This window comes from Arvicola amphibius, chromosome 1 (genome assembly GCF_903992535.2).
Source record: "Arvicola amphibius chromosome 1, mArvAmp1.2, whole genome shotgun sequence".
Classification (NCBI taxonomy): domain Eukaryota; kingdom Metazoa; phylum Chordata; class Mammalia; order Rodentia; family Cricetidae; genus Arvicola; species Arvicola amphibius.
Window position 1 is genome coordinate 4,286,270 of NC_052047.1, and position 27,231 is coordinate 4,313,500.

A 27,231-nucleotide genomic window follows, 5' to 3' on the forward strand; every position below is an offset into this window, starting at 1 on the left:
AGCATCTCTCATCTCCACAGCATGAAGACTAGCTCTCTGGTACTGAGACCAATGGAGGACAAAGACAATGTCGCAGGCTGCCTGTAACTTTGCTTGCTCTGCTCTCTAAAGCACCGGCTATTCAAATCGAAGCTATATATCACAGTGATTGCTTCAGTTTCTGTTTAATTATTTTATGTTTAGATTTATACTCTTAAAAAATGTTTTCTGAAAATGAATACATTTTCACACACATGTACTAAAGTTGGTACGCCCAGACTGTCTCTGAGAAAGCTGGAGCTTGGCTCTGTATCCAAGTTGAGCTTGATTCCCTGTGATCTCGGTGGATTCCACATAATCTGTGTCTCTCACCTGTCTCTAGTGGGTTAGGAGTCATTGCTGCCTTTTGATTACTCACCAAGTGTTCACGCACAGGATCTCATGGGACTTCCTTTGCCCTAATCATCGCTGGTTGAATGGTTGCTGTCACTGCCTTCACTGTCACTGTCACTTTCATTGTGACCATTGCCAGCCTTGTTATCACTATCATCACTGCTGTCAGATGTGCTATCCTGGCTGTCACTGCCGTTGCTGCTCTTGCTGCTGTCGCTGCTGTCACTGCTGCTGTCACTGCTGTCACTGCTGTCACTGCTGCTGTCACTGCTGTCGCTGCTGCTGTCACTGCTGTCAGTGCTGCTATCACTGCTGTCACTGTTGTCACTGCTGTCACTGCTGCTGTCACTGCTGTCGCTGCTGCTGTCACTGCTGTCACTGCTGCTGTCACTGCTGTCACTGCTGTCACTGCTGCTGTCACTGCTCTCACTGCTGTCACTGCTGTCACTGCTGTCGCTGCTGCTGTCACTGCTGTCACTGCTGTCGCTGCTGCTGTCACTGCTGTCAGTGCTGCTGTCACTGCTGTCACTGCTGTCGCTGCTGTCGCTGCTGCTGTCACTGCTGTCACTGCTGTCACTGCTGCTGTCACTGCTGTCACTGCTGCTGTCACTGCTGTCACTGCTGCTGTCACTGCTGTCACTGCTGTCACTGCTGCTGTCACTGCTGTCACTGCTGCTGTCACTGCTGTCACTGCTGTCACTGCTGCTGTCACTGCTGTCGTCACTGCTGTCGCTGCTGCTGTCACTGCTGTCGCTGCTGCTGTCACTGCTGTCACTGCTGTCGCTGCTGCTGTCACTGCTGTCACTGCTGCTGTCACTGCTGTCACTGCTGTCACTGCTGCTGTCACTGCTGTCACTGCTGTCACTGCTGTCACTGCTGCTGTCACTGCTGTCACTGCTGCTGTCACTGCTGCTGTCACTGCTGTCACTGCTGTCACTGCTGTCACTGCTGCTGTCACTGCTGTCACTGCTGCTGTCACTGCTGTCACTGCTGTCACTGTTGTCACTGCTGTCACTGCTGCTGTCACTGCTGTCACTGCTGTCACTGCTGTCGCTGCTGCTGTCACTGCTGTCGCTGCTGCTGTCACTGCTGTCACTGCTGTCGCTGCTGTCGCTGCTGCTGTCACTGCTGTCACTGCTGTCACTGCTGCTGTCACTGCTGCTGTCACTGCTGTCACTGCTGTCACTGCTGCTGTCACTGCTGTCACTGCTGTCACTGCTGCTGTCACTGCTGCCACTGCTGCTGTCACTGCTGCTGTCACTGCTGTCACTGCTGCTGTCACTGCTGTCACTGCTGCTGTCACTGCTGCTGTCACTGCTGCTGTCACTGCTGCTGTCACTGCTGTCACTGCTGCTGCCACTGCTGCCTGATTTGCTCTCACTGTCACTGCCGTTGTCATGGTCACTGCTCTCTGACTCATCCTCGTCATTGCTCTCACTGTTGCCTTCACTGTCACTATCACCATCATCAGCATCAGATGTATCGTCACTCCTGTCATCATCCCCATTTGAGTCACTGCCATTGCCCCTATCACTTGAGTCCTCAGAGTCATGAGAAGCATCTCCGTGGCCGCCACTCTCGTTCTCGCTCTCCGAGTCAGCACCGTCACTTCCGTTAGACTCGTTGCTGCTGTTGGGATCGTCTCCTTGCATGGACTCATCATCAAAATCATAGCTGTCGTGCACATTGCTGTTGCTGCCACTACCTATCTTGCTGTGCCCCATCTTGTTGTGGGCGTCTGACTTCCCAGCAGGCCCTTGAGGCTGGCCAGACTGCCCTTGCTTTGGGCTAGTCCTCTTGTCCTCCTCCATTCCCTGGTGTCCATTGTTGCCTTTATTGTCCCTGAGTTTCCCAGATTCTTTGGTGATGTTACTTTTGTTGCCTGTGCTGGGACCTTCAGTTTCTGCTCCCTATAGAACAATATAGAAAAGAATAGGCAATTAGTAAATATTTGCTGTGAAATCCCATGGTCCGAGGATAACTGTCTGGGGAAATGGCCTTAAGACCAGGACTCTGGCTGCCAGTGCAATGGTGATCTGGAAAATGTGCTCATCTAATGCTTGAGGATGTTCAGTATTAGGGTTCGAATCCTGCAATAAACCGTCCAGGTTTCTACCTTATGGAACTTGGATTAAACAGGTGCACGATAATGAAAGTGTCACAGTGAAACTCATTATTTTGTGTAATGAATGTAACAATAATAAAATGGTTTACACAAACATGATTGAATTATTATTTAACTTGACTTCTAGCTTTGGAGCCTCTTCTGGAACTAACTCTTATGGACCAGGCTGGCCTCTAATTCAAAAATATCTGCCTGACTCTGCCTCCCTAGTGCTGGGATTAAAGGAGTGTGCTACCACCGCCTGGTCTAACTTCTGAGTTTTTAAAAATTGTTCTACATCAACGTCTATAAGGACTCTAGCTTTCTCATTAAAATACTCAATGTTGGTTAAAAAAACAAAGTACCCAGACACTTATTGTGACATTTCTTATGTTAGTTTGGAGTTTTATTTTGGATTTGTCTGGATTTGTTGTTTGTTGCCTTGCACACCCATTGGAGTGTGGAGGGGAGAATGTAAGCCGCCTTAGGGAGGGATCAGTTTCAAAGCTGACCTGGTCTTGGCTGTTCCCCAGAGCACATGTTTCTGACTGGCAGGTGATTCCACCTTCTGGATCTCTGTTGCCTTTGTGACTGAGCTTCTGGTTTTCCTGCAATGCTTGGCTGCCATTGCCTTCTTCAATGTTCTTGTTCTCCTCGCTGCTAGCAGGGCCGTCTGCTCCACATCCGTTTGGGGAGCCTTCTTTCTCTTTAGAGTCACCATCTTCCCCACTCACTGAACTCTGACCTCTGCTGTCACCTTTTCCCTGATGAGACTGCTCCCCCTGGCCCTCACTGTCATCATGGCCTCCCTTTTTATCTCCTGCTTCTGTAGCCTCATCATCACCAGAGCCCATGTCCTCATCCCCGTTCTCCCCGTTCCCACTGGGACTCCCATCAGTATTATCCAAACCAGCCTCTCCCTCAGTGTTTGCTGTTACCTCAACCCCCTTGCTCCCACCTCCCTCCCCTTCTCTCTGAGGCGTGGTTTCGTCCATAGCAACCCCATCCGCATGTGTTCCAACATTATGGTTTGTACTATTCCTGCTGCTGACTTCTTGAGGTCCGTTTCCCTGGACAGTGGTGGGATCTCCATCCTGACTCGCATCACCAGCACCCCCGATTTTTTTACCCTGATCGGCATGCCCGTTTATACTACTCTCCTTTGCTTCTCCCACATTTTCAGTGATGCTTGCTTGGCCCCTGATGTCATTGGCTGTGCTATTCTCTCCTTTTGCATGTATCTCATCCTGACCATATGTTTCTATGTCTTCATTTTCATATGCAATGTTTCCCGGTTCATTTGCTAAACTGGTCTGTGTAGAAGAATTTGTCCCTCCTATGTCTGTTGACTCAGAACCATTCCCTTCTCTTCTGTAAGTGTCTTTGGTATACACTTGTCTTCCTAGTTCACTGTCATTAGGGGGGTCACTGCTGTCTTTAGTGGTGTTATTGATATGTAACTCATTCTGGAAAAAAAGGCACAATTCAAAATCAATTGTGAGCATCATTTTCAAATAAAGTCAAAGGAAAGAAGAATGGGTGGAAATTTTAGGGAAGGTCACAGAGTATAGAAGTGGTTTGAAAGAAGAAAATGAAAGGAACATTTATATTTACATCTTTTTACCTGTGCTGGAGTTCCTGATACATTCACGGATTTTTCAACAACGTGTTTTTCCAATGGTATGATTTGAGGAAGCTGCCGAGGTTAAAAAACATAAACGTTACACAGGTTCTTGTTTTATGATGAAGAAAATATGTAATGCAAAGGTCAGAGCATAATCTGACATGTAGGAAAAGCAGCCCGTTACAGTGCTTATGCAGAATTTCATGCTGAGCAAATGAGGATTTTTATAATGTTGTCATCATTTTAACTGAGTATTACAAGCCCACTTATCTCGTGTGTATAAAGACAAGATGAATCCTTGTTCTGCTACCGACCCCAAGGACAATGTCAGACCCCAGCCTCTAAAACAATAGTGGGCATGAGCTGCTGGAGCAGCATCAAGCAATCACTACTTAGCTCTGCAAGCCAGCCTGAAGTGCTTGCAAAACTCCTCAGCCGCAGAAACAATACCATATCTGGTTATGTGAAATCATATGAAAATGCTAGGCATAGAGGCTGGCTAATAAAATCACAAATGGGTTGACTTTCTTCTTCATATGCCGAGATTTTCCACAGTGGACAAATAAAGAGCACACATGAAACACTGATGTGATCATATGTTGAAAAGTCTGATCTTTACCTCCTGGTCTCACTTCAGTTTTTCTCAAATGGTATAAGTTGTGGTGACATTGAAATGAAATCTGCGTGGAATGAAGCAGAAGTAGACAAAGCCTCCATGACTGCTGGGCATTGAATTAATACGACTAAATTTTTAAAAGTATGTCATCTTCTAATGGGATGTGTTTCAACGGGAAGAAAGGCAGCATGAATTGGTTCACATTTTTGCCTTTCGTTGAGACCCCAAACCATATCACATAATAGTTTTAATGCAACTCTAAGCATTTGGACTCAACTTCTCTGTAAAACCTTGAGGAAATATGTACATTTCAATATCATGTTAAAAGATACAGCAAAGTAAGAAGGGCTTGATTATGGAGATGCACTTACTGGAATGGCCCATGCAGCTGCCCAAATGCAAATATATATAATTATCTTCATTTTCATTATGAACAGTCAGCGTCTGTTTAGAACAAAGAATACCACAAGAAATGTTGTGAAAGACGACAAGCATAGTAGCTGCTTACTCCAGTCTTTACAGTGGCCCTTTCCCGGGACAAGGAGAGAGAACCAACGTGAGAAGACATCCCAGGTGGCAGAATAAGCCTGGTGGCTGTGGAGACACGTGGGGGTCTTGGCATGCTCCACACTGCCATGACTTCCAACACTGGGGGTCTTGGCATGCTCCACACTGCCATGACTTCCAACATTTTATGCCAGTGAGTGCTGTGGGACAATGGTCTTGTATTGCTTTAATAAAACACTGATTGGCAAGTAGCCAGACAGGGAGTATAGGTAGGGCATCCAGAACAAAAGAATTCTGGGAAGAGGAAAGGGTCAATCTGCAGTCATCATCCAGACACAGAGGAAGCATGATGAGAATGCCTTGTTGATAAAGGGTACCAAGCCGCATGGCTAACACAGACAAGAATTATGGGTTAATGTAGGATGTAAGAGTTAATAAGAAGCCTGAGCTAATAGGCCAACATGTTTATGATTAATGTAGACCTCTGTTTGTTTCTTTGCAACTGAAAGGCTTCAGGACTGGGCAGGACAGAAACCTCTGTCAACAAGTGGGGACAACAGCCATAGAGGAATGAGTTCATAGCTGTGATTTTAGCCCTGTGCTGCTATCCATGAGGGTAACAGCTCTCTTCTTCTGAATTAACTTTAAGCAATGTTAACTAATTCTCCCACGAGCGGACTTAAAAGACAAAGCACTTGTGATCCCTCACCTGACTACAGAGAGTTGGACTATCAATATTGTAAGAGGAAGAAATACCTGAGTTGAAGGAGCTTGGGCAAGGAGAAAGAACACAGGGTTTGGTTTTAGACTCTCTGAATTCAAATTCTTCCCCTGCTATCTGCTGAAAGAGCTTGGGAACTTTAAATAGCTTTATTGGGCTTCTGTTTCTTCAGTCTGGAATAATAACACTGAGCCTCAGAATATCCCCGGGGTTGGCAAAAGAATCAGCCCTGAGCTTTGCAAGGGCGCCGTTAGCTCTCGTTGCACAGAGCCAGCAGCTTCTGCAAGCTCGCTGGCAGCACATTGTACTGTTTGGAAGTTGCCTGGCTACCCCTCTGTTCCTCTTCTCTGGCATAAGATCCTGGAGTTCAGGTAAGTGTCCTGATTATCATCATCTCCCAATGCAAAGGACAGGAATGACACCTGCGGATGTTGCTGGTAAAGACGTACTTGAGTACAAACAGTGCCCAGCACTTCCCTGGTCCCTTTGCCATCCCCACTGGATGAGAGGACTTCTAAGAGCAAAATCTTTCACCCCTCTTACAACACAAATTCACAAAGAGTCACATCCATATTTTTTTATACGTTGGAATAGAGGCTATAAAAATGCAAAAATCTATGTGAATCAAAAATTTAGGTTCATATTTTCTAAAAGTTAACTTCTCTGCATCATGATACTGTAACTATAGAGAGGATTGTTTTCCACAAGATTTAATGAGTGCAATCTTGCATGTCATAAAATGCCCTTGATTAAGTTCAAGGTTAGTAGAGAACTACAATAAAATGTCAATGAATATATACTGAGAATTATTAGTACTGCTTCAAATGAGCAAGAACACAATTCCAGGGCCTCTGCAAAAAGGTGCTAAGAGGAGCTGGGGCTCATTCAACTACTCCAGAGACTGAAACAAGGCTAAGATGCTTTGCAACAGAGCTGGCAGGGATGGAGGGAGGTGAAGGTCATCTGATCAGCCAAGCTTAGACTGCCCTTGACAAGTCCAAACCCAGTTATGCCTCTGCAGAAGTCTTGTCTCCCCGTGACCCAGGGCCCCTGGTCCAAGAAAGGTACTGGTAATAAAGTTCATCAATATATCCATCTGAGACTTGCTGCCCCCTCTCACCTTTCCACTCCAGTACATGATACTTGTACCCGATGGTAAGCAAGGCAGCCAGCGATGAAGACTCAATGGAAATGACTGATTCATTAGAATTGAGGAGCCTCTTTTAAGTTATTGCATTTATGGTCACATCCAAGGAGATGTAGAGATTAGCAAGTTTGTGTGAATATGTCAATAAGAAGATGGGGGAAAAAACATAATTATCAGGGCCTTGTTGGAATGCCTGAAAGCAGACTTGAGCTGTCCTCCCAGTAGAGTGATGACCTGCATGAACCAGACCTGACTAGCCTGACCAAATCCAGCGTGGAGAGGGAAGCAGGACATGGAGTTCCTAGCTAAGGAACTGTTGGCAATTGATAGGTGTTGGGAAACAAAAAAGTGATTTTTTTTTTGCTAAGATTGTAGGCCTGGTAGGTACTCATGCTCCAATGGGAGGCGTACATCTGAGAATATCTGGTCATCAAAGACTGGTCTTGATGCTTTCTGTCTGTTTACAGAAAGGGCACACATCTGTGTGAGTCAAGAAAGGAGGTTGATCTGGGAAGAGTAGGGGAGGGCGGAATATAATCAAAACAGACAGCACAGACTTCTCAAGGATAAATAAAAACATGTCTAAGAATATTTAAAACTTGAGTTAGTTAACTTTTTTATCACAACCATTCAAAGTGACCACGCGACTATCATATTTCCACCTCTGCTTTTGCCACCTCCTGGCTGCCACCTCCTGGCTGCCACCTCCTGGCAACACATCTTTGTTTTTCTAAACCTATCAGCATGAAGTCTGAAGCAGAAAAATCAGTTGGACAGAAGTCAGATCTGTGGGTATGCTACAAAGAATTGTAGCAGGGTCTGCTTTTAAGACCTTTGTGTCAAGTGCCAGAAAATTACTTTCTCATGCACTAAGTTGATTTTGATTCGAGATATTAATTTCAACTGAGAATTATTTTCTCGGTCTAGTTAGCAAGCGTCTGAAGACAAATATCGGCCAGAGACTGAGACCTGGGAAAGCATAGCCCTTCTCGCTGTAGAGCCTAACTGTGCGCTAGACAGACCTCTAGGCAAAGACCAGCGGTTAAATCAAATCCCCAGTCCAGCTCTTCTCTCGGAAAGAGTTGTTTGGACACAGCCATCATCCCGCGCTCAAAGAGGAAGACAGGTGTGGTTCTTTTCTGTTAAATTCCATCACTCACCGCATTCCAATGCTGAGGCTGAGAAATGCCTTTGACTTCACCTAAAGCTCTTAAGTATATTTTTCTGGATAAAAGTAGCAGTCATAGAGCTATAGTGAATTATACATAAAGCATTGCAGTTGTTGATTTTTAAGATTACTACAGTTACAATATCTGTTTCATCTTAGGTTTTTTTTTCATTAAGCAATAATATCTCAAACACTGTCTGGGGGCAAAAATCAGTTCTGCTCTACAGCGATTCTGTATCTCATCAGATGGGTGAGCATCCCTCCCCAGGAATCCACTCTCTTCTCAAACATGCCCTAGACTTGAAGAGTTAAGAGGCAAAAAGTCTGAACCCAAGTCGCTCTCATCCCTGAAGCCGAAAGCGCTTTCGAAAAGAGACAGTTGGCTCCTGCCAAGGGGATGCCATCTTACCTTGACAGCCTTCAAGGGGACTTTAGAAATCCAGCCTCCCTGATCTCTCTTTCCAGGCTGAGAGGGCTACACTGTCCTGGACTTTTGCATGACAATTCTGTACCTGCCGAAATTTAAATTCAGTTTGATAATTTTCTCCTCCAATCAGTGTTTAGGATCCCTGATGTGGGGGTTTAAAGTGTGTCACGGGGCCTACGAGCTCGTAATAATGCCCCACTCCCTGGCTTGCTGGTGTCTGTTTGCTCGCTGAACCATTTGGTTCCACAAGGACTTACTTTCACTTAATTAAATAGCTCCTGGAAGACTGTTTTGCGTCTTAAATATAGATAATCAGCGTGATATATCTGAAAAGAGCCACTTAGACTCTGTCACCCTGCATTTCTCGTCTTGCTAAGGTTGGCAATCTAAGAAAACTCTAGGTTTCTCTCGTAAATACTACCGGCTATTTAAGACCCCTATCATTCCTGAGGTACGTATTAAAGTTGATGCGCTGTAATTCAAGCAGCTGTCCACACGCAACAGGCTTGACATTGCATACGGGATCTGCAAAAGGCTCTATAAAAAGTAATGCCAGGAAACTTTTCTGATCTGAGCTAAACAATGACATAAAGTTTTTTTTTTTAAAAAAAATATTAATTTAGCATTCACACTAAATTTTATAAGCAACTGTTCAAAAAGCAAAGCATGTTGTATCTACCCTGACGTGCAAAGACACACACACACACACACACACACATCACAGACTCAGTCCCCGCTCCATTGTTTGTGTAAACTAAGGTGTACAAAACAGAAAAAACAGGCTTCACTTCTCGAAAAGAAAAAGTACGTGCCTGAACTCATCCTTCTGTGAGCCCTGGATGGACAGGATAAGCCCTGAACCGTTTCTGTAGCTTATGAGCTCCACATTTGGCAATTGGTGTCTTTCGGTGTAGTAGCTCAGGGATGGGCCCGTGTTTTTATGTGGTACTATTGAGGAGTGCGAAACACATAAGATCAGAGACACCACATCACTATCCAACAACAGTATCTTCAGAATTATATACAAAGCGAATGTGAGTGTGGGGGGGGGGCACGTGCGCGCGCGCGCACACACACACACACACACACACACACGGGAAGCAGTGGGAGATGAAGGAAGGAGAAGCTGTACTTCTTAAAGATGTATTTCCATACCAGGCCCTGCTGGATACTGCAGTGGCAAAGAACACAGCTAGAGTTGGATGTATGAGCAGTCGGACTGAGTCATAGTTGCTCAAATAGCCCACATCACCAGCCGAAAATGAGCCAACCTGAAGCTCCTGGGGCAGTTGCAAGGTTCCTGCCTTCAGTGTCTTGAAGTGTACAACAGGTATCCCGATAAGGGAGCAGTGGGGCCCTCGGCAGAGTGGTACTAGGCAACCCCTCTTTATAGGGTCCAGGTGAGGGTGTTACATATACCCTTTCTGTATGTTCATAGTTTTAGGGTGTGGCACCCGTCATAGTCTGTATATTAGGTAAGTTTTAGGGCCTGGTTTTCTTGATATGATTTTAATATGCCAATGTGCTCATATGATCCGAATATACTCTGATAAATTTCTTAGGCGGTCCCTTTCTACCCTCAGGAATAAGGTATTGATCAGTTTGTTCCCCGTGGATAGCATTAGTCATGTGGTGTTCTTTACAGTCTAGCAGAGTGCAGAGCATCCTGCTTCTGTGTCATGCTCAGAATGGAGTCAAATTCTGCCTGGAACATGGAGTCTTTCTAGGCAGGACATGGCCTGGAAAAACAGCCTTGCTCAGTATGAAAGAACTCGGGGCAGGACTGTGACAGGAAGATCAGAATCATTGCTGAATACTCCAGTCTTTAATAGAAATGGACAAAGGCTGTAATAACAACAGAAAAACAATAGAGTAAAATATCTCAGCGCCAAGTCTGTTGTTAATGGACACCACTGCATACAAGAGGAAGAGTTTCCCACTTGAAATGGGGATGGTAAGGGCACTTGTCCCATCTTGTGGAGCTACCCAGCTCTTGGAAGATCTGTCTTCATGTTACTCACACTGGAGACCATCCTGTATTGGAAGACAACGGTAGCAACAAAGTTCTGCTTGGTGGATACATTTTACAGTCATTGATCAAACAAGGAGAGTCAGGAAGAGCAGTAAAGCAAGCGACACTGTGAAATGTGACTTTGTGTGCTTCCAGAATCTAAATTTGAAGGGCTCTTAGAGTTGTTGACTTTGTACAGATTCCTGATCAGTGTTAATGCTGATATTGAGAGTTTGTTTTCATTAATGCATACTCAATAGACGAAATAATTGGCTGTGACACTGTTGAAAGCATGCTATACTACAAATTAAATACATATTGTGACTGCCAGGGATTTTTCTTTTTGGGGGCGGGGGGGGGGGGGTTTCGAGACAGGGATTCCCTGTAGTTTCTAGAGCCTGTCCTGGAACTAGCTCTTGTAGACCAGGCTGGCCTCGAACTTAGAGATCCTCCTGCCTCTGCCTCCCAAGTGCTGGGATTAAAGGCGTGCACCACCACCGCCCGGCCGCCAGGGATTTTTCTAAGAGAATTCTGCAAAGCAATAACTGCACGGGGAGCCAAATCATTAGGGAAATGGAGCTGAAGGGATACTTGTGTGACTCAGTCTTTATAGTTTATTTCGCACAAACAGTTGCTTAAAAGTAAGTACAACTCAGGAAATACATTTATTTTACTTCAGTGTTCATAAGCATAGGCAATTAGAAGCTACGCACATTTGCCTGGGCATTTTGTATTTTTATTTGCTATACTTGGTGGCTGAGGACTGAGTTCTGTCATCAGACACAAGGCTGCTTTTAGGTGGTCATTGAGTGGTTATTCTTTGCAGAAATGACAGTTTCATATCTACAGAGAGTCAGAGGTTCGACACTCAGGGGCAAGCATCATTTGGCTTCATCTGAGCAGCTACTCGAGATTGTAGAGGAACTCCCTTGAGACTGGTTATGCCACACTTTGCAAACCATCACTTAAGTCAGCAAATCCATGGCCAAAAATTATGCTAGGCTCCATGAAGGGCAAAGGTTAAGGTTAAATCCACCTTGTCTTTGCCCTTACATGAAGTCCATCTGGGACTCGTTGTTGGCATTTCTTCACCACACACATGCAATCTTTATAGTTATAGAAATTGAACTCGGGGTGTTATGTAAGCTCTCTACCATGGAGCTGCATCCCCAACGTCTCGCTGACATTTGTAGCGATTACCTACTATTTGACAGACTTGACACAGTTTACAGAATTTTTTCTTTCCTTAAGTGTCACTGTGCGTATTTACTAAAAGCCACAAATCATTCTTCCTTTAGCAATGACAACATCTCAATCTCCATTAGAAGAAAATAACCTCGTATTCTTGCTGATTCTCGACTGGCATTAACAAGGTATATGATCTAAACACAAACATGAAATCAGGTCTGATACAACAATTAGCAAATTTATCTTATTCCTTCTTCCAAAACAAGGAAAAGAGATTTTCTTATCAGCCTCACACACACAAAGAAAAACATTAATACGTAATGGATTTTAAACAAAGAAAATGACTTATAAAGGTAGGATAAATACTGAAACACTAAAGTTGTGTCTTTCCAACTTCCTTTTTAAAACAAAGCAAAAGCCCAGGGTAGGCTGGAGATGTAGCTCAACCGGGGCTCAGGGTTGGGGTCAAGAGGGGATGCATGGATCTCCTGGGAAGAGGAAATAAAACAGATATAGACAGTAGCCTGGGGGCAGATGGGGATGGGACCAGGAGGGATCATTGGGGGGACGGGGAATGGAGGGAGAGTACTAGCAGAGATTACTGGAATTGGGGAGCCTTTCAGAGGTAAGGTAGAAACCTAGCACAATGGAAACTCCAGGAATCTATGAGGGTGACCCTAGCTATGACTCCTAGCAATAGGAAATACCAAACTCGAACCAGTCATCTTCTGAAACCAGACAAGACTTCTAGTCGATGGACTAGAACACCAACCCAGCCATAAAACCTTCCACCTACAATTTATCCTTCCTGCAAGATGTGCTGGGGTAAAATTGAAGCAGACCTTGTGTGAGTGGCCAAACAATGACTGGTCCAGCTTGAGACCTGTGCCACAAGAGGGAGCCCACCCCTGATACTGCTCGGAGGGCCAGGACCCAGATGCTAGATAGCCCAGAAATGCAGGATAGAACCAAACACACTTGGGAAAATTAAAGACAATGAAATGATTTCTAATGATATTCTGCTATACTCATAGATTGATGCCTAGCCCAACTGTCATCAGACAGGCTTCAACCAGCAACTGATGGAAACAGATACAGACACCCACATCCAAATATCAGGTAGAGCTCAGAGAATTCTGCAGAAAAGGAAGGGTTGTAGACGCCAGCGGGGTCAAGGACACCACAAGAAAACCCCAGAATCAACTAACCTGGGCTCAGAGGGCCTCACAGAGACTGAACTGACAACCAGGGAGCCAGCATGGGACTGACCTAGGCCTTCTGCATGTATGTCACAGCTGTGTAGCTTGGCCTTCCTATGGGAATCCTAACAGTGGGAGCTGGGAGCTCTCTGACTCTTTTGTCTGTTTTTAGAACCCTATTGCTCCAAGGGGGTTCCTCCATCCAGCCGTAATAGGAGGGGAGGTGCCTAGTTTTATTGCAACTTGATATGCCATGTTTGGTTGATGTCCCTGGGGGGCTTGCCCTTTTCTGAAGGGAAACAAAGGGGTGGATTTGGGGGAGAGAAGAGGTGGGGGAGGAACTTGGAGGAGAGGAGGGAGGGGAAACTGCACTTAGGGTGTAATACATGAGAGAATAAATTTTTTTAAAAAAATCATAAGCCTGGGGTGAGCTGGGGATTAACTCAATTGGAACAATACTTTCCCAGCATGCATCAAAACCATAACCGCAATAGGAAATGGGATTTTTGTTTTGTTTTGTTTTTAAGGCAGGGTTTTATACCACAATGTGATACTACATGTATATGGACATGCTTCTACACATTTCTATGCGACCCTCATTATCACTATGTTTTGACTTACATTTTTAGAGAAACCTCTGAGTATAGGTTGTGATCTTACCACTGATCAAGAGTGTACTTACGAACAGAGCAGCCAGACATTGGCTTACCTAAAACTGATGATCCCAATTCAAGAGGAAAGCCTCAGCCTTACTTCAGACCTCCTGCATGCATACTTTCCTTACCTAATACAGCTGTTTCTCCACAGGACTCCTTACAATCCTGCATAGCACTTCTTTCAGCTTTGTGGTTGGGGGCCACTGTCCCTTTGTAGTGTCTTTTCAGTAACATTTTAAGTATGTGGGTAGGTGTGGATGTTTAACTTATTTGGTGAGTTGACCATCTAAAAGGATCCATGCATAGGGCTAGAGTATTGTCCCCTGGCTCAAAACATAAGAAGGTTGTGATGAGCGTTGCAGAGAAGTGTGTGTATCAGGTAATATTCATTCAGGCATGAATGAGTTACAGAGTTCCTGGTGTGAGTTCAGTGTTGGTGGATCAACCATACATATCAAACAGAAAGACATGTGAACAAGTGTACATTTTGATTGGTTAATGAGTAATGTCACAAGCAGAGACTAGCATGAACCTAATTGTACTTTCTCTGCATGCAATGATTCAGAGTCCACTGTAGAACATGATTATTCTATCAACAGGAATGAACTATGGGGATTTGTGCATCAGAAATAGTATCCATGAGATGAGATAGCCTTGCTGTGTTCACTTTGACAATGTCTACTTCATCTGTTCAATTCTGGTCATGATGTTTTCACCCACAAATAGGTCATGGCAGGCAGTTGGGAAACACTGAATGATGGAGGAGGGTCATCTGCCTATGTGTTACTTTCATTGGTTAATAAAGAAACTGCCTTGACCCTTTAATAGGACAGAAAATTAGGTAGGCAGAGTAGACAGAACAAAATTGTGGGAGAAAGAAAGCAGAGTCAGGCAGACACCATGCCTCTCCTCTCCGAGACAGAAGCAGGTTAAGATCTCTCCTGGTAAGCCACCTCTTGTGGTGCTACATAGATTACTAAATATGGGTTAAAGCAAGATTTGAGAATTAGCCAATAAGAGGCTGAAACTAATGGGCCAGGCAGTGTTTAAATGAATACTATTTTGGGGCATAAGCTAGCCAGGTGGCCGGGAGCCAGGCTGCCAGAAAGCAGCCCGCTACTCCATCTACAACTGAAATAATCTACTCCATAATACATAGAGTAGAAATCAGGCTTGATTGTGGTGGCAGACAAAGCCAGAACTAGATACTCATGGGAAGGAAAGCCAGAGGACAGTTCAATGGTTACCTTCTTTAAAAAAAATTAAAAATGGCATCCACAGATTCTTAGGTTTTCATCATTGTTCATCCGTTTCATCCTATGCATTCTGCTTTCCTGTTGAATGCATAGCGGCCGTGCATATATGAATCATTTAATTCATGGACGTCATTTCTCTTTCTGACATTGAGGGAGTTCATAACCTAGAAATTTACAATTTTTGATTTGTGATTAAGTTTGAGTCAATAAATCCAGAAACCATTTTTAGATTTAAAAAAAGGAAGGTAGTTGTTTCTTACACGTTAAATACCACAGATTTTTTTTGGTTGTTGGTTTAAAGATTCAAAAGCCTGATATTCCATATTTCATCCTGTTATGCTGTTGGTTACAGCTGAGATTAAGTGACAATTCATCTTTCCTACTACAGTAAATGAAAACTTCCCATCACAATAATAATATAACATTTATTTATGGACATAAGATAAACTTTGTAGCCAAAATAAACAATCCCTCAATTTTCAGTGGTTTAGCACCAACAGGCTTATTGTTGCTCATGTCAACATTCAATGCAAGCCAAGCAGCTCCTGTCTAGGCAGCGACTCAAACGCCCAGCTGTTTCCATCTTGGTCCACCATCTTCCAGCTTCCCGGCCACCTGGCATCATCTGTCTAGAAGATGGAGAGAGGAAGACACAGCTTATGAAAGGCTATAATAGGATTTTAGCAATCAGTCCAGAAGTGCTTTTGCTACATTCCATTGATCTGAACTTAGTCACAGGTCAACCCATCTCCAGGAAGTTAAGAAACACAAAGTAGCTCCCAGCATGAGAGAACACCGTTCTCGCTCATTGAATCCTCTCCTAAGGTTACAATATTATCTTTCTTCTTCAAGACAAAGTTTCCAGCCGGGCGGTGGTGGCCCACGCCTTTAATCCCAGCACTCAGGAGGCAGGCGGATCTCTGTGAGTTCGAGACCAGCCTGGTCTACAAGAGCTAGTTCCAGGACAGGCTCCAAAGCCGCAGAGAAACCCTGTCTCGAAAAACCAAAAAAAAAAAAAAAAAAAAAGACAAAGTTTCCACTATGCACCCCAGGCTGGCCAAGAAGTCAGTACATATTCCAGGCCGGACCAGTCAGCTCATGGTTCTTGTGTTTCAGCTTCCTAAGTATGTGTCTGGTTGGAAGTATCACCTCAGCTCCCTAACACCCCTTTATACAAAGAGTCTAGAAAGTTTAGTTGAGGGCTTCACCCCAGCCCCTAGCATCCATTTTGGAATGTTGGGTGGAAAGTTCCATGTCAAAGCTCCCTCTCCTGGGAATTGCCTCAGTCCAAACTCTACCTCTGAGAAAGCCCACCAAATGGTGACCACTACCCAGGGAGGATCAAGACCACTCCCACAGGCTATTTAAACTGCCCCCCCCCAGGGATCAAACACATGGTCATTCGGTTCTCCTTTTCCCCCCTCTGTGTTTTTTCAGGGGCCACCCAGGAGGCCTAGCATCCATTAAAACTGGACTTCTTCTAATTTGGTCTGATTTGGTCTAATTTGGATTATTGCATCAGCAGTGAGGCTCACCAGGTCAGAAAATACTAACAGTATGGACATTACATCTGTGGGCCAAAATACAGGTTACTTTTCCATATACCTTATAATACCTTCAGTTAGCATTTTTATAGTATGACTTACTTGAATTCAAACTAGTATGTCTAAAATATGTTAAAAAGATAACTTCAGGGCAAGGTATAGCATCAAACACCTGTAATATCAGCCCTCAGGAGGCTGAAGTAGGAAGGTCACAAGTTCAAGACCAGCCTCTTGACATATTAAATAATCCTGATGCCCAGGAAATTTCATTTTGAAATGATTAGGTGGTTTGTGTGTGTGCGCTAACCATCAAAACCACTGCCCTACAAGAAAGGGAGTACTTTCCACTGGGAAGCTGAGTCATCCATGATTACAGAATAAGTTCAGATCTGAGACACAAACTCAATCATATTTTGAAAGGAGCAAAGCAAAGACAAAGTTTTACCGCTGACAGTTGTCCTAATTTGGGATACAACAGAGGACAACAGAGCCAAGATGACCAAATCCTAAAAGAAGAAAGCAGGGCAGCCTTGACTTGGACACTGAAACTCTGTGTGTTTGTGTGTGTGTATGAGAGAGAGAGAGATAGTCAGAGAGTGAGTCAGAGACAGAGACAGAGATAGAGAGACAGAGAGGTAGTCAGAGAGTCAGAGACAGAGAGCGAATTTCATCTCTACCATGTCCTTTCTTCTTATTCTAATTCCCATACCCTTCAAAGAACCTACTGAACAAAAGCCTCCTGCAAGCCAGCCAAGGTTTTGGTTGAATGGGAAATGAAATATTAGCAATGGCATCATCAGGGCTACTGTGAGCATTCAATAAGATAATACATGTGACACTGTTAACCTAAAAGGCTAAGTCAATGCCTTCAATGAGCAGAAGCGTTACTAACAGACCCAGGGGATGTCTGAGATTGAGAAGTAATACCACTGTGAATCAGGGACTTATATACCACTACCCTAGGAAGATTGTGGGTGGGTGACACCAATGGTCTCTATGGGAACGTCATGACATCCACCAGGAAATGAGTTAGGAATGGCAGGCCACCCAAGCTCACTCTGTCTGGTGAAGCACTGCCAGGATAAATGATACAGAGCTCAACTCCACCACGTCTCCCACACAGCAACCCACCCAGAGAAGGTTTTTAAGCCAAATGCAAATCAGTGGACCGCTTGTCTAAATTTGCCTCTTATAGACATGGCCTTGGAGTCTTGTCAAATAAAAAACCACCCATCAGCTCAGAAAATGACAGGGTTCCATTTGAAGGGTCTGTCTGCCCCCTCCTGGGAATGTGGGCAGGAAGAAAGAGGGAGAGAAGAGGGGGGAAGGGGACCTTGAATGACTTAAGGCCATGGGAGAAATCAGGTTAGAGTCTTCTGTTTACGCCATTATAAATTTAAATAAGCAAAGCTAAACAGGACAATGTTTCCTTTAGTTTGGCATGCAAGGTCTTGGCAGAACAAGGAGGAGAACTTTTGGACAGCACTGAAAAGAAAGTCTCCTCCAAAGCATTACCAAGAGGAACAAAGCAAAGGGGAAAATAACATCCTGAGTTTTTCTAACTGAGTCACAAGCCATGAATAAACTATCAAATCAAGTTCCGTGGATTTTTAAGAATAGAATGGAGTGGGAGAGGTGGATCTCCCTAGGAAAGGGAAATAGATTAGTTATAGATCTATTAGGGGGAAGAACTGGAAGAAGAAGACCAAACAAGGAGGGAGGGGGAAGAATGGGATGGGGAGAGAATACAGGGAGAGATAGTAAAAACCAATGACCATTTTGTAGGGTCATTTGGAAATCTGATACAGTAAAAGCCTCCTAAATATATACATATTTGAAGTTGATCTAAGTGAAATTGCCAAATAATGGAAGAAACAGAGTCCCAACTGGATATATATCTCATGACCAAATGAAGCTTCCAGTACTGGAAATAGATGAACTCAAATCAGGTTGTTGGCTAAAGGGGTCTCATGGGAAACCCCACATCACCCAAGCTATTGCCAAGGCTCTCCAAAAACTGATGACAAGATCATAGCACTGAAGACAACACCTACACAACTCATTGAACACAAAGAAGTCAGTTGATATGATGCCCAAGTAGAACCTTCACCCTCTCCAAACCAGTGTTCGTGGTACTGAAGGTGTTCTACAAGATATAAAGGAAACTGTGAACCAGCCACAAACATTTCTATCTACAACAGTGTCCTGCCCGCAGGCTATGCTAGGGCAATCGTGGCACAGAGCCTGTGGGAGTAACCAAACAAGATCTGAGTTGACTTAAGGCCCACTACTCAAAATGGAACGAACAATCAACACTGCTTGGGGGATCAGGAACCTGAGACTAGTTAGCCCATGGACCTAGGGGAAAACAAAATACTTCTATTCTGCTAAAGAAACATAGCAACAAAGTGACTCCTAATGACGTTCTGCTACATTCATAGATCCATGCAGTGCTCCGCCAGCAGCAGAGAACCTTCATCCTGAAGTACATGGGAACAAATACAGAGACCCAAAGCCAGACAACATTCAGAGAGTGAGAAACCGTGGAATACTCAGCCCTAAATGGAATATCTCCATCCAATTTCTGTCCTCAGGAGTCAGGGAACTCTGCAGAAGAGCAAGTGGGGAGAATGTAAGTACCAGAGGGAATGGAGGACATCAAAGAAGCAGGGCCTACTGAACAGCAAAGCTGGCACACTCTGAGTCTCTGAACTCACAGAGATTGAGGCAGCACGCACAGGGTCTGGACAGGTCTGCACCAGATGGTCCCTAGGATTGACTCATGCCCCATCCCCAACCCAGAAGCTATCTCCAGTTGATAACCACTGCCAATGAAAAATTAGTTTTCTCTAAGGGAGTCTCACTAGGGAAACAAGCTACTCTCAAGCAGTAGAAGGCCGCCACAAAACAAACTCAACGGTATTTTTGAAGGCCCCTTATCTCATAATGTTGTCTCAGGACATTCTTTAGTTTTCACCTTACAGGTCCTTTGACAATATAGTATGGCTCCTGATTTTGTGTATTCATAGGATTCTTGTCTGTGCAAACATGTGTGTCTCTGTATCTATATGTGTTTCTTGTGTTTTTTCTTTGGTTCTTCTTTTCTGTTTGTTTAGATTTATTCCAGTTTGTTTGTTTTTCTGTTTTTCTGTTGTATCTTCTGCTATATTATTTTGTTTTATTATTTTTCCTTATATGCCTGTTTGTTTCCTAAGGAGAGACAGAAATGGTGTGGATCAGGAAGGGAGGGAGGTGGGAAAAAACTGGGAAGAGTTGGGGAATAAAAATTACAATCAGAATATACTGCATGAAAGAAATTTATTTTCAATAAAAAGGAAAATATTAAAATTAAAGAATAGAATAGAACCAAAGACTATGGCAGAACATCACACATAATGAGGACATATTAAAAGGTTTGTTTAAATCTGGGTGTGCTTGGAGGTGGCGGTAGAATACTAATTCTGAATAAAGGATAAATGTGGGCAGAGCTTGAAAGTTGGTATAGTAGAGAGAACATTGACTTGATCACTAGTCAGTTTTGTGACTTGACATGAATTTCTCCAATTGTAAGTAACAATAAAACTATTGAAAATCTAAACAAGCAAAACTAGCCCACATGTGAAGGTTTCCTTTTCTGCTACTTAAGATGATTTATATATGATATATGTAGCCATGTGTGTGATAAATATATATGTGTGTATGTATTTATATAATAGTATATATATATATATATATATTATATGTCATATATATATTCCCCCTTGATCTTGTATCCCCGTTATAAATAAAAGATGTGGCCCATGTAACCCAATATTTTACCTACTCCAATATTCTTTGGTTTAGTGAAATGACCCCTCTAAGAATACATCAGGGAGATCCTAACTCAACTGCACCCCAGTTCTAGTTGACAGATTTACTTTTTAATGCAACACTGTGCTTTGAGATAATTACAGAGTCACAAGCAGTTGTGAGAACCGATTCAAAGAGACCTGAATACCCTTTGCTCAGTTTCCCCCAGTGATAATGTTTACACTCTCCCTGTTGCCAGTCACAGTCTTACCCAGCAAATATTCAGCTTTCTTTGTAGGAACCACCACAAGGGACAGCTGGCAAGGCTGTGAGCTTGCTTTAGAGGAAGTGACCGTTTTAAGCAATTAGCAGTGTGCCACTTAGGAGTGTGGTAGCATGGTGCTGTGATGAGCTCATTCTGAGGGAAGGAAACTAATAATCTCGGCTTTAAATGAAGAGGCCATTGCCTCTTCTTTTAATTCTTTAACTATAGTAGCCAGTCCTTCACTGTCTATGTCTGCATGGCCCACAAACAGATTGCACCAATCACAGGTTTCAAATTTGTGCTGTATTTGTACTGAACACATGCATGTTTTTCTTCTTGTTATTAATTTTTAAGCAATTCAGTACAAATTTTTACCTACTCTAAATATTCTGAAGTAGGTACAATGATATGTGTAGGCTGTATGCCAACACTATGCCATTATTATATAGGGAACTGGAGCGACACAGAAATCTATGTGTGTGTGAAATGCTGGGCCTGATCCCCTGTGGACACCAAGAGAGAAGGTTAAATGCTTTAACCTGTGTGGACACCAAGTGTTAGAAATGCTTTAACCTGCTGTGGAATAATCCTTTTGGGCACCACAGAGATTTTTCACTTGGATTGGTTTAATTAAAAGATGGATGAAGTCTCTATGGTGATATTAAGATAACCATCAGTCTGACTACAGGGTAAGGCCAGTTCAGACACCCTCTCCCCTATTGCTTAGGGTCTTAGTGGGGGGTCATCCTTGTGGATTCCTAAGCATTTTTCTAGAGCCAGGTTTTTTTGCTAACCCCATAATGGTTCCCTCAATCAAGGTATCTCTTTCCTTGCTCTCATATCTGTCCTTCCTCCATCTTGACTATCCCATTCCCTCAAATTCTCCTCAACCCTCACCATCTCCCCTTCTTTCTATCCCCTGCCCCCATGCTCCCAAATTTTGTCAGGCAATCTTGTCTGTTTCCAATTTCCAGGTGTGTCTATATATGTTTTTCTTCAGATTCACCTTATTACTTAGCTTCTCTAGGCTCAATGTCCTTTGTTTATGGCTAGAATCCACTAATGAGTGAATACATATTTGTTTTTTTGGGTCTAGGTTACCTCACTCAGTATAGTGTTTTCTAATTCCATCCGTTTGCATGCAAAATTCAAGATGTCATTGTTTTTTACTGCTGAATAATACTCTAATGTGTAGATGTGCCAGACTTTCTTTAAACATTCTTCAGTTGAGGGTCATCTAGGTTGTTTCCATGTTCTGGCTATTACAAATATTGCTGCTATGAGCATAGTTGGACAAATGCTTTTGTAGTATTATTGAGCATCTTTTGGATATATTCCCAAGAGTGGTATTGCTGGATCCTGAGGTAGGTTGATTCCCAGTTTTCTGAGAAACCAAAACACTGATTTCCAAAGTGGTTGCACAAGTTTGCATTCCCACAAGCAATGGATGTGTGTTCCCTTTACTCCACATCCTCTCCAGCAAAGTCTATCATTAGTGTTTTTGATCTTAGCCATTCTGACAGGTGTAAGATGGTATCTCAGAGTTGTTTTGATTTCCATTACCCTGATAGCTTAGGGAGTTGAACATGCCCTTAAGTATCTTTTGGCCATTTGAAATTCTTCTCTTGAGAACTCTCTGTTTAGTTCAGTATACTGAGGACCCACACCAGAGCACTGGACTGAGCTCCCAAAATCCAGTTTAAGAGCAGAAGGAGTGAGAGTATGAGCAAGGAAGTCAAGACCATGAGGGGTTCATCCACTGAGACAGTTTTTTTTTTTTTTGGACTGGGAGTGAATGAGCATGAGAACAAACTAGCCCTCTGAATATGGTTGACAGTTGGGGCAGACTGAGGGGCCACTGATAATGACACTAGGATTTGTCTCTACTGCATGTACTGGCTTTTTGGGATCCTATTCTCTTTGGATGTATACCTTGCTCAACATAGATGTAGTGGGGAGGGCCTTAGACTTTCCACAGGGTGGGGTGCATTGTCCTCTCTTAGGATTGGAGGGGGTGGGATGGGAAGGTGTGTGGAGGGAGCAGGAGGGGAGTGGGAGGAGGAGAGGGTGTGGGAATTTGGATTGCTATTTTTTAAAGTAAACAAACAAACAAACAATTAAATGAATGAATGAATGAATGAATAAGTAGGTAAATAAATAAATAAATAAATAAATAAATAAATAAATAAATAAAAGCTGGCTGCCTGGTAGCCTGGCAGGGAGGGTAGGTGGGAAAACCAGACTAAGGGAACCGTGAGAGGAAGAAGGGCAGAGTCAGAGGAGTCCCTGGAGAAGCAGAGAGAAGCGAGATTGGCATGCTCTACTGAAAAAAGGTGCCAAGCCATGTGCCAAACATAGATAGAAATACTGGTTAATATAAATGTAATTTAGCTAGTAACAAGCCTGACTCAGCATTTGTAACTAATAGTAAGCCTTTGAGTGATTACTTGAGAGCAGCTGCAGGAAGGAAACTTCTGCCTACATTAACCTAGCAATAGCCAAAGGACACAAAGTTGCCTCTGTGCTGAGCAACTGGATGAGCAGCTCCAAAGCATGCAAAGGTGAACACCCCATGCCTGCCATTCATACTTTAGAAGTCAGAATAATTGACTATTTTCATGTTAAGTGTCTAAATTATTATTTAAAGCTAATGAACAGACAAACCCTTAAAATTCTTTGTGCCTTGTATTGTTTTCTACCAACTCAGTAAAGTTATATGAGTCTTCAGGGTAACTGAAAGTTGATGAAGGAATTAAAGCCAAATAAAGGAATTTGGACAGAATCACAAGCAGAAATGAAGGACTGGAGGAATGCTTAGCAGTTGGATGTGTGCTTCTGCTCTTCAGGGGACCAGAGTTTGCTTCCCAACACCCAGGTCTGGCAGTTCAATTGCCTGGAACTCCAGTTCCATGGGGGCCCAACCTCTCTTGACACCCACACTCATGTACACATGCCCACACTCAAACACACTCACATGCAAATAACTAAAAAACAATAAAAATAAATTTTTAAAAATGTAAGTGAAGATTTTTTTTTTAACCCCAAAAGATTATTTTCTTTAACTTTACTGTGGTTGGGGGCATCCAAAATTGTCTGTAGTATTTTGAAACGTGTGGTTTTGTGTTGTTTTATTGGCATTAATTTAAGTATGTTGCTTGGTGGAATTAAAGTCTTACAGGTTGCCTTTTTTTTCCTTTCAGTGCTGGGATCCAACCCCCCAGTTACTTGGTTAGGGTTACCACTGTGGAGGTGAAATACCATGACCAAAGCAACTTGGGGAGGAAGGGGCTTACTTGACTTACACTTCCACACCATTGATAATGGATGAAGGAAGTCAGGACAGGAACCCAAACAGAGACTGTTGTCTGTTTTCCAGCCACCATGTCCCCAATAATTACAAAGAAACTATATTAATTACAACACTGTTTGGCCAAAGGCTCAGGTGTATTCTTAGCTAGTTCTTAGATCTGAAATTAACCCATTTCTGTTATTTTATATCTTACCATGAGGCCCATGGTTTGTTGCTTCTTGGGCAGCTACATGGCATCTCTTTGACTCTGCCTACTTTCTATATAAATCTCCGTTCAAATTTCCCACCCAGCTTTGCTCTTCTAAGCCATTGGCTGAAACAGCTTTATTCATTAACCAATAAAAGCAACATATATACAGAAGGACATCCAATATCATCTTCCCTTTTCTGTCTAAATAAAAATGAAGGTTTTAACTTTAACATAGTAAAATTAAATATAACAAAACAATTATCAAGCAAGAATTACAGTTACAATATTTAGTCTATTTGTATCTGGAAAAATTAAATAAAATATACTATTATCTATTTTATCTTTGTGAGTCTAAAGTTTCATATCTAATTTATCTTTTATCATAACTAAAGGAAACTATAACTGCTTCCAACTCCATCAAAGACCTCAGAAGGATATAATATTACCTAAGTTAACAGGAAGTGTATTGTAAGCAACTTTCAAAGTTCTAGAATTGACAGAGACATCTTGCTGCCTGGACAGTCACTCAAAGTTCTTCTGTAACATTGCAGGTACCCATCTTCAGGCAAAGTCCCATAGTATCCAGCAGACTTTTCCATAAAGCAAGTAATTTTAAGGACAGTTTCAACTATATTGGCAGTTTGTCAGTCACTTTCTTCTATGTCCTGCATAATGTCTTGCAGACTCTTTCATGAAGCAGGAACCCTGAAGGACTATCTCACCTTTAGGCAACTTCAGCAGTCATTTTTCTGTGGGTCCTACATGTCCAGTTCATACAGCATAACAGCAATAAGTCTAGCAGAGAGCAGTTTCTTACCCAAATGACTAGCCCTGTCACAATAAAGGCAAATTCCATAACAAGTTTCTTCAATGCCCATCAACCTCTCTGAAGTAATTGGTGCTGCTAAAAGCAAACATGTCTCACTGTCGAGAAAAGTCTAAGTCCTTAAAGCCTTTTAAATATTCTGTAGGTCTTTGAAGTGTTGAAGATTATCTAGAAATATATCTCTATATTTCTAGAAAACCTAACTAACATGACTACAAGTTTAACTATTATAAATGACTATCTACCAATCCATCATTTTAAATTATACATTACGTTTTTAAATGAGATGAACAAGTACGTAATTCCTTAAACAAGAGCAGAAATACATATATAAAGTATAGCAAATCTATATTACATTCATATCAATAGATCAAAGACCACACTAATGTACATTATTCATCTCTATATCACATCCCTTTTATTTTTTTAAGAAATTGACTGTGACCACTTAACCATTTATACCCAATCCCTTTTAAATAAAAAAAAAACTTTATAAACAATCATTTTGGGAATTTGGGTGTAGTTTTCTCCAAACTGTTTCCTGCTTTTTGTTGGGTGAAATATTTTAGGGATTCATGGAGACCTTTTGGGGGGTCTTGCTCCATCAAAGCATATTAGCCTGGAAGGAATCCACAGGTTCCCATCCTCTGTGGAAACAAAGGCAGAATCTCTTTTTCCAAAGTAACATATCCTTAGACTCAAATTTTGAAGTCTAGATACCTTTAAAATATATATGTTGGTTTAGTTTAGCAGTTTGTACGATGAAATGTCACTCTGTAGTTAGCTCATTAACAATCAACTTTCCAAAGAGAACACAATAGTATACATAATCCAGATGCTTTGTTCATTTTCAATCTTTTTGTGGCTTATTTTCACTCTATTCCTTTTTAATATTTATTACCTTTACTCTTTTAATCTATGATTGTATTCTTTCTTCCTCTCTCTCTCTCTCTCTCTCTCTCTCTCTCTCTCTCTCTCTCTCTCTTAAGTCCATGTATATTTGTCCAACCAATCAGAGGTCTTTTTATTCTGAATCTGTCTTATTGTATATCTGAAATAATTTTCTGACTAGGAGAACCTCTTTTTAATGTTAAGGGGGTGTGCCTTAGCAGAAACAGCCCTGCCTGTTGGCTCTGCCCCATCCAACACACCTCTATAAACCATGACCACAACCCCAGCTCCCAGGACGCAGCAGGTTTATGTCTCCATTAAGCAACTAGTAGCATGCTGCTCACAGACCCCATTTACGTGCAGGACCTCCCCAAAGAGTTAGAGTTATTGGCACTGCCAGCACAAACAAGGAAGCCATCTCTTAAAGAAGCCCTGCAGTTGTTTGCTGCTAATGCTGACGCAGGAAGCCTTCTCTTAAAGAAGCCATGCCTCTGTCCCTCACCAGCAAACAGAGTGCATCTGAAAAAAAAAAAAATGTGTTTGCCAAGAAACTGTGCTTGGCTTCTGTTTCTGTAGGTCTAGAAGCCCTCTTATTTTAAGCTTTTTTAGGTCTTATGTGGGTACCATTATGTAAGCAGAGACCGTTGATTTGTTTCCCAGCCACCCAGACCCAAATAATCACACAGAAACTACATTAATTAAAACACCATTTGGCCAATGGATCAGGCATATTTTTAGGTTGTTTTTATATCTTAAATTAACCCATTTCTATCATTGTATATGTTACCACAAGGTTCATGGTTTGTTACCTCTTGTTTCTTGGGCAGCTACACAGTGTCTGCCTCCTTTGGCAACTACATTGCATCTCTTTGGCTCTTCCTACTCTCCCTATATATCTCTGTTCAGATTTCCCACTTAGCTTTGCTCTTCTAAGCCATTGGCCAAAGCAGCTTTATTCATCAACCAATAAAAGCATCACATATACAGAAGGACAGCCCACATCACAAACAGGGCAGGAACCTGGAGGCAGGAACTGATGCAGAGGCCATAGAGGGGTGCTGCTTACTGGCTTGGTCCATGTGGCTTGCTCAACCTGCCTTCAGGGTTTTACTAAACAGGTCAACACTGTGCCTGTACTTCAGAAGTTCTGTTCTTGCACCTCCAGCAGCAACTCAGTTCCAATCAATGCCAGACACTACAGGCCTAATGCCAAGTCCTCCCTCCCTGCCATTCCACTTTGCCTCTAAGTCTGAACATCACAGACCATCCAACAAAGGATGGTTAGCATCTTGAGCAAGGACAACAAACCAAGCATGTGGGACCCTAACTGTATACCTGAGTCCATGGTTCCCTAGGCCTAAGGCTTTGGTGTCTGGGCTGAAAACTGCCTGCCTCTCACCCCACAAAGTCAGGCTCTAAC

General features: G+C 42.8%; 1 protein-coding gene across 1 annotated transcript; it reads right to left on the reverse strand.

The window, feature by feature from the left end:
- Positions 1-437: 437 nt before the first annotated feature.
- On the reverse strand, positions 438-5,144 carry LOC119804833 (dentin sialophosphoprotein). Its single transcript, XM_038316575.1, has 4 exons — positions 5,088-5,144; positions 4,101-4,172; positions 2,989-3,942; positions 438-2,282 (listed from the first exon to the last, which is right to left on the reverse strand). The coding sequence occupies exons 1-4, from the start codon at positions 5,142-5,144 to the stop codon at positions 438-440; spliced, it is 2,928 nt and encodes a 975-aa protein (XP_038172503.1).
- Positions 5,145-27,231: the final 22,087 nt, after the last annotated feature.

Bases quoted from the DNA above. Each gene is read 5' to 3' on its own strand.
- LOC119804833 (XM_038316575.1), bottom strand. From the start codon at position 5,144: ATGAAAATGAAGATAATTATATATATTTGCATTTGGGCAGCTGCATGG. The intron at 3,943-4,100 runs GTAAAAAGATGT...CTTTTTTTCCAG, and splicing joins TATCAGGAACTCCAGCACAG to AATGAGTTACATATCAATAA. The intron at 2,283-2,988 runs GTCAGCTTTGAA...ATTGTTCTATAG, and splicing joins TGGGGAACAGCCAAGACCAG to GGAGCAGAAACTGAAGGTCC.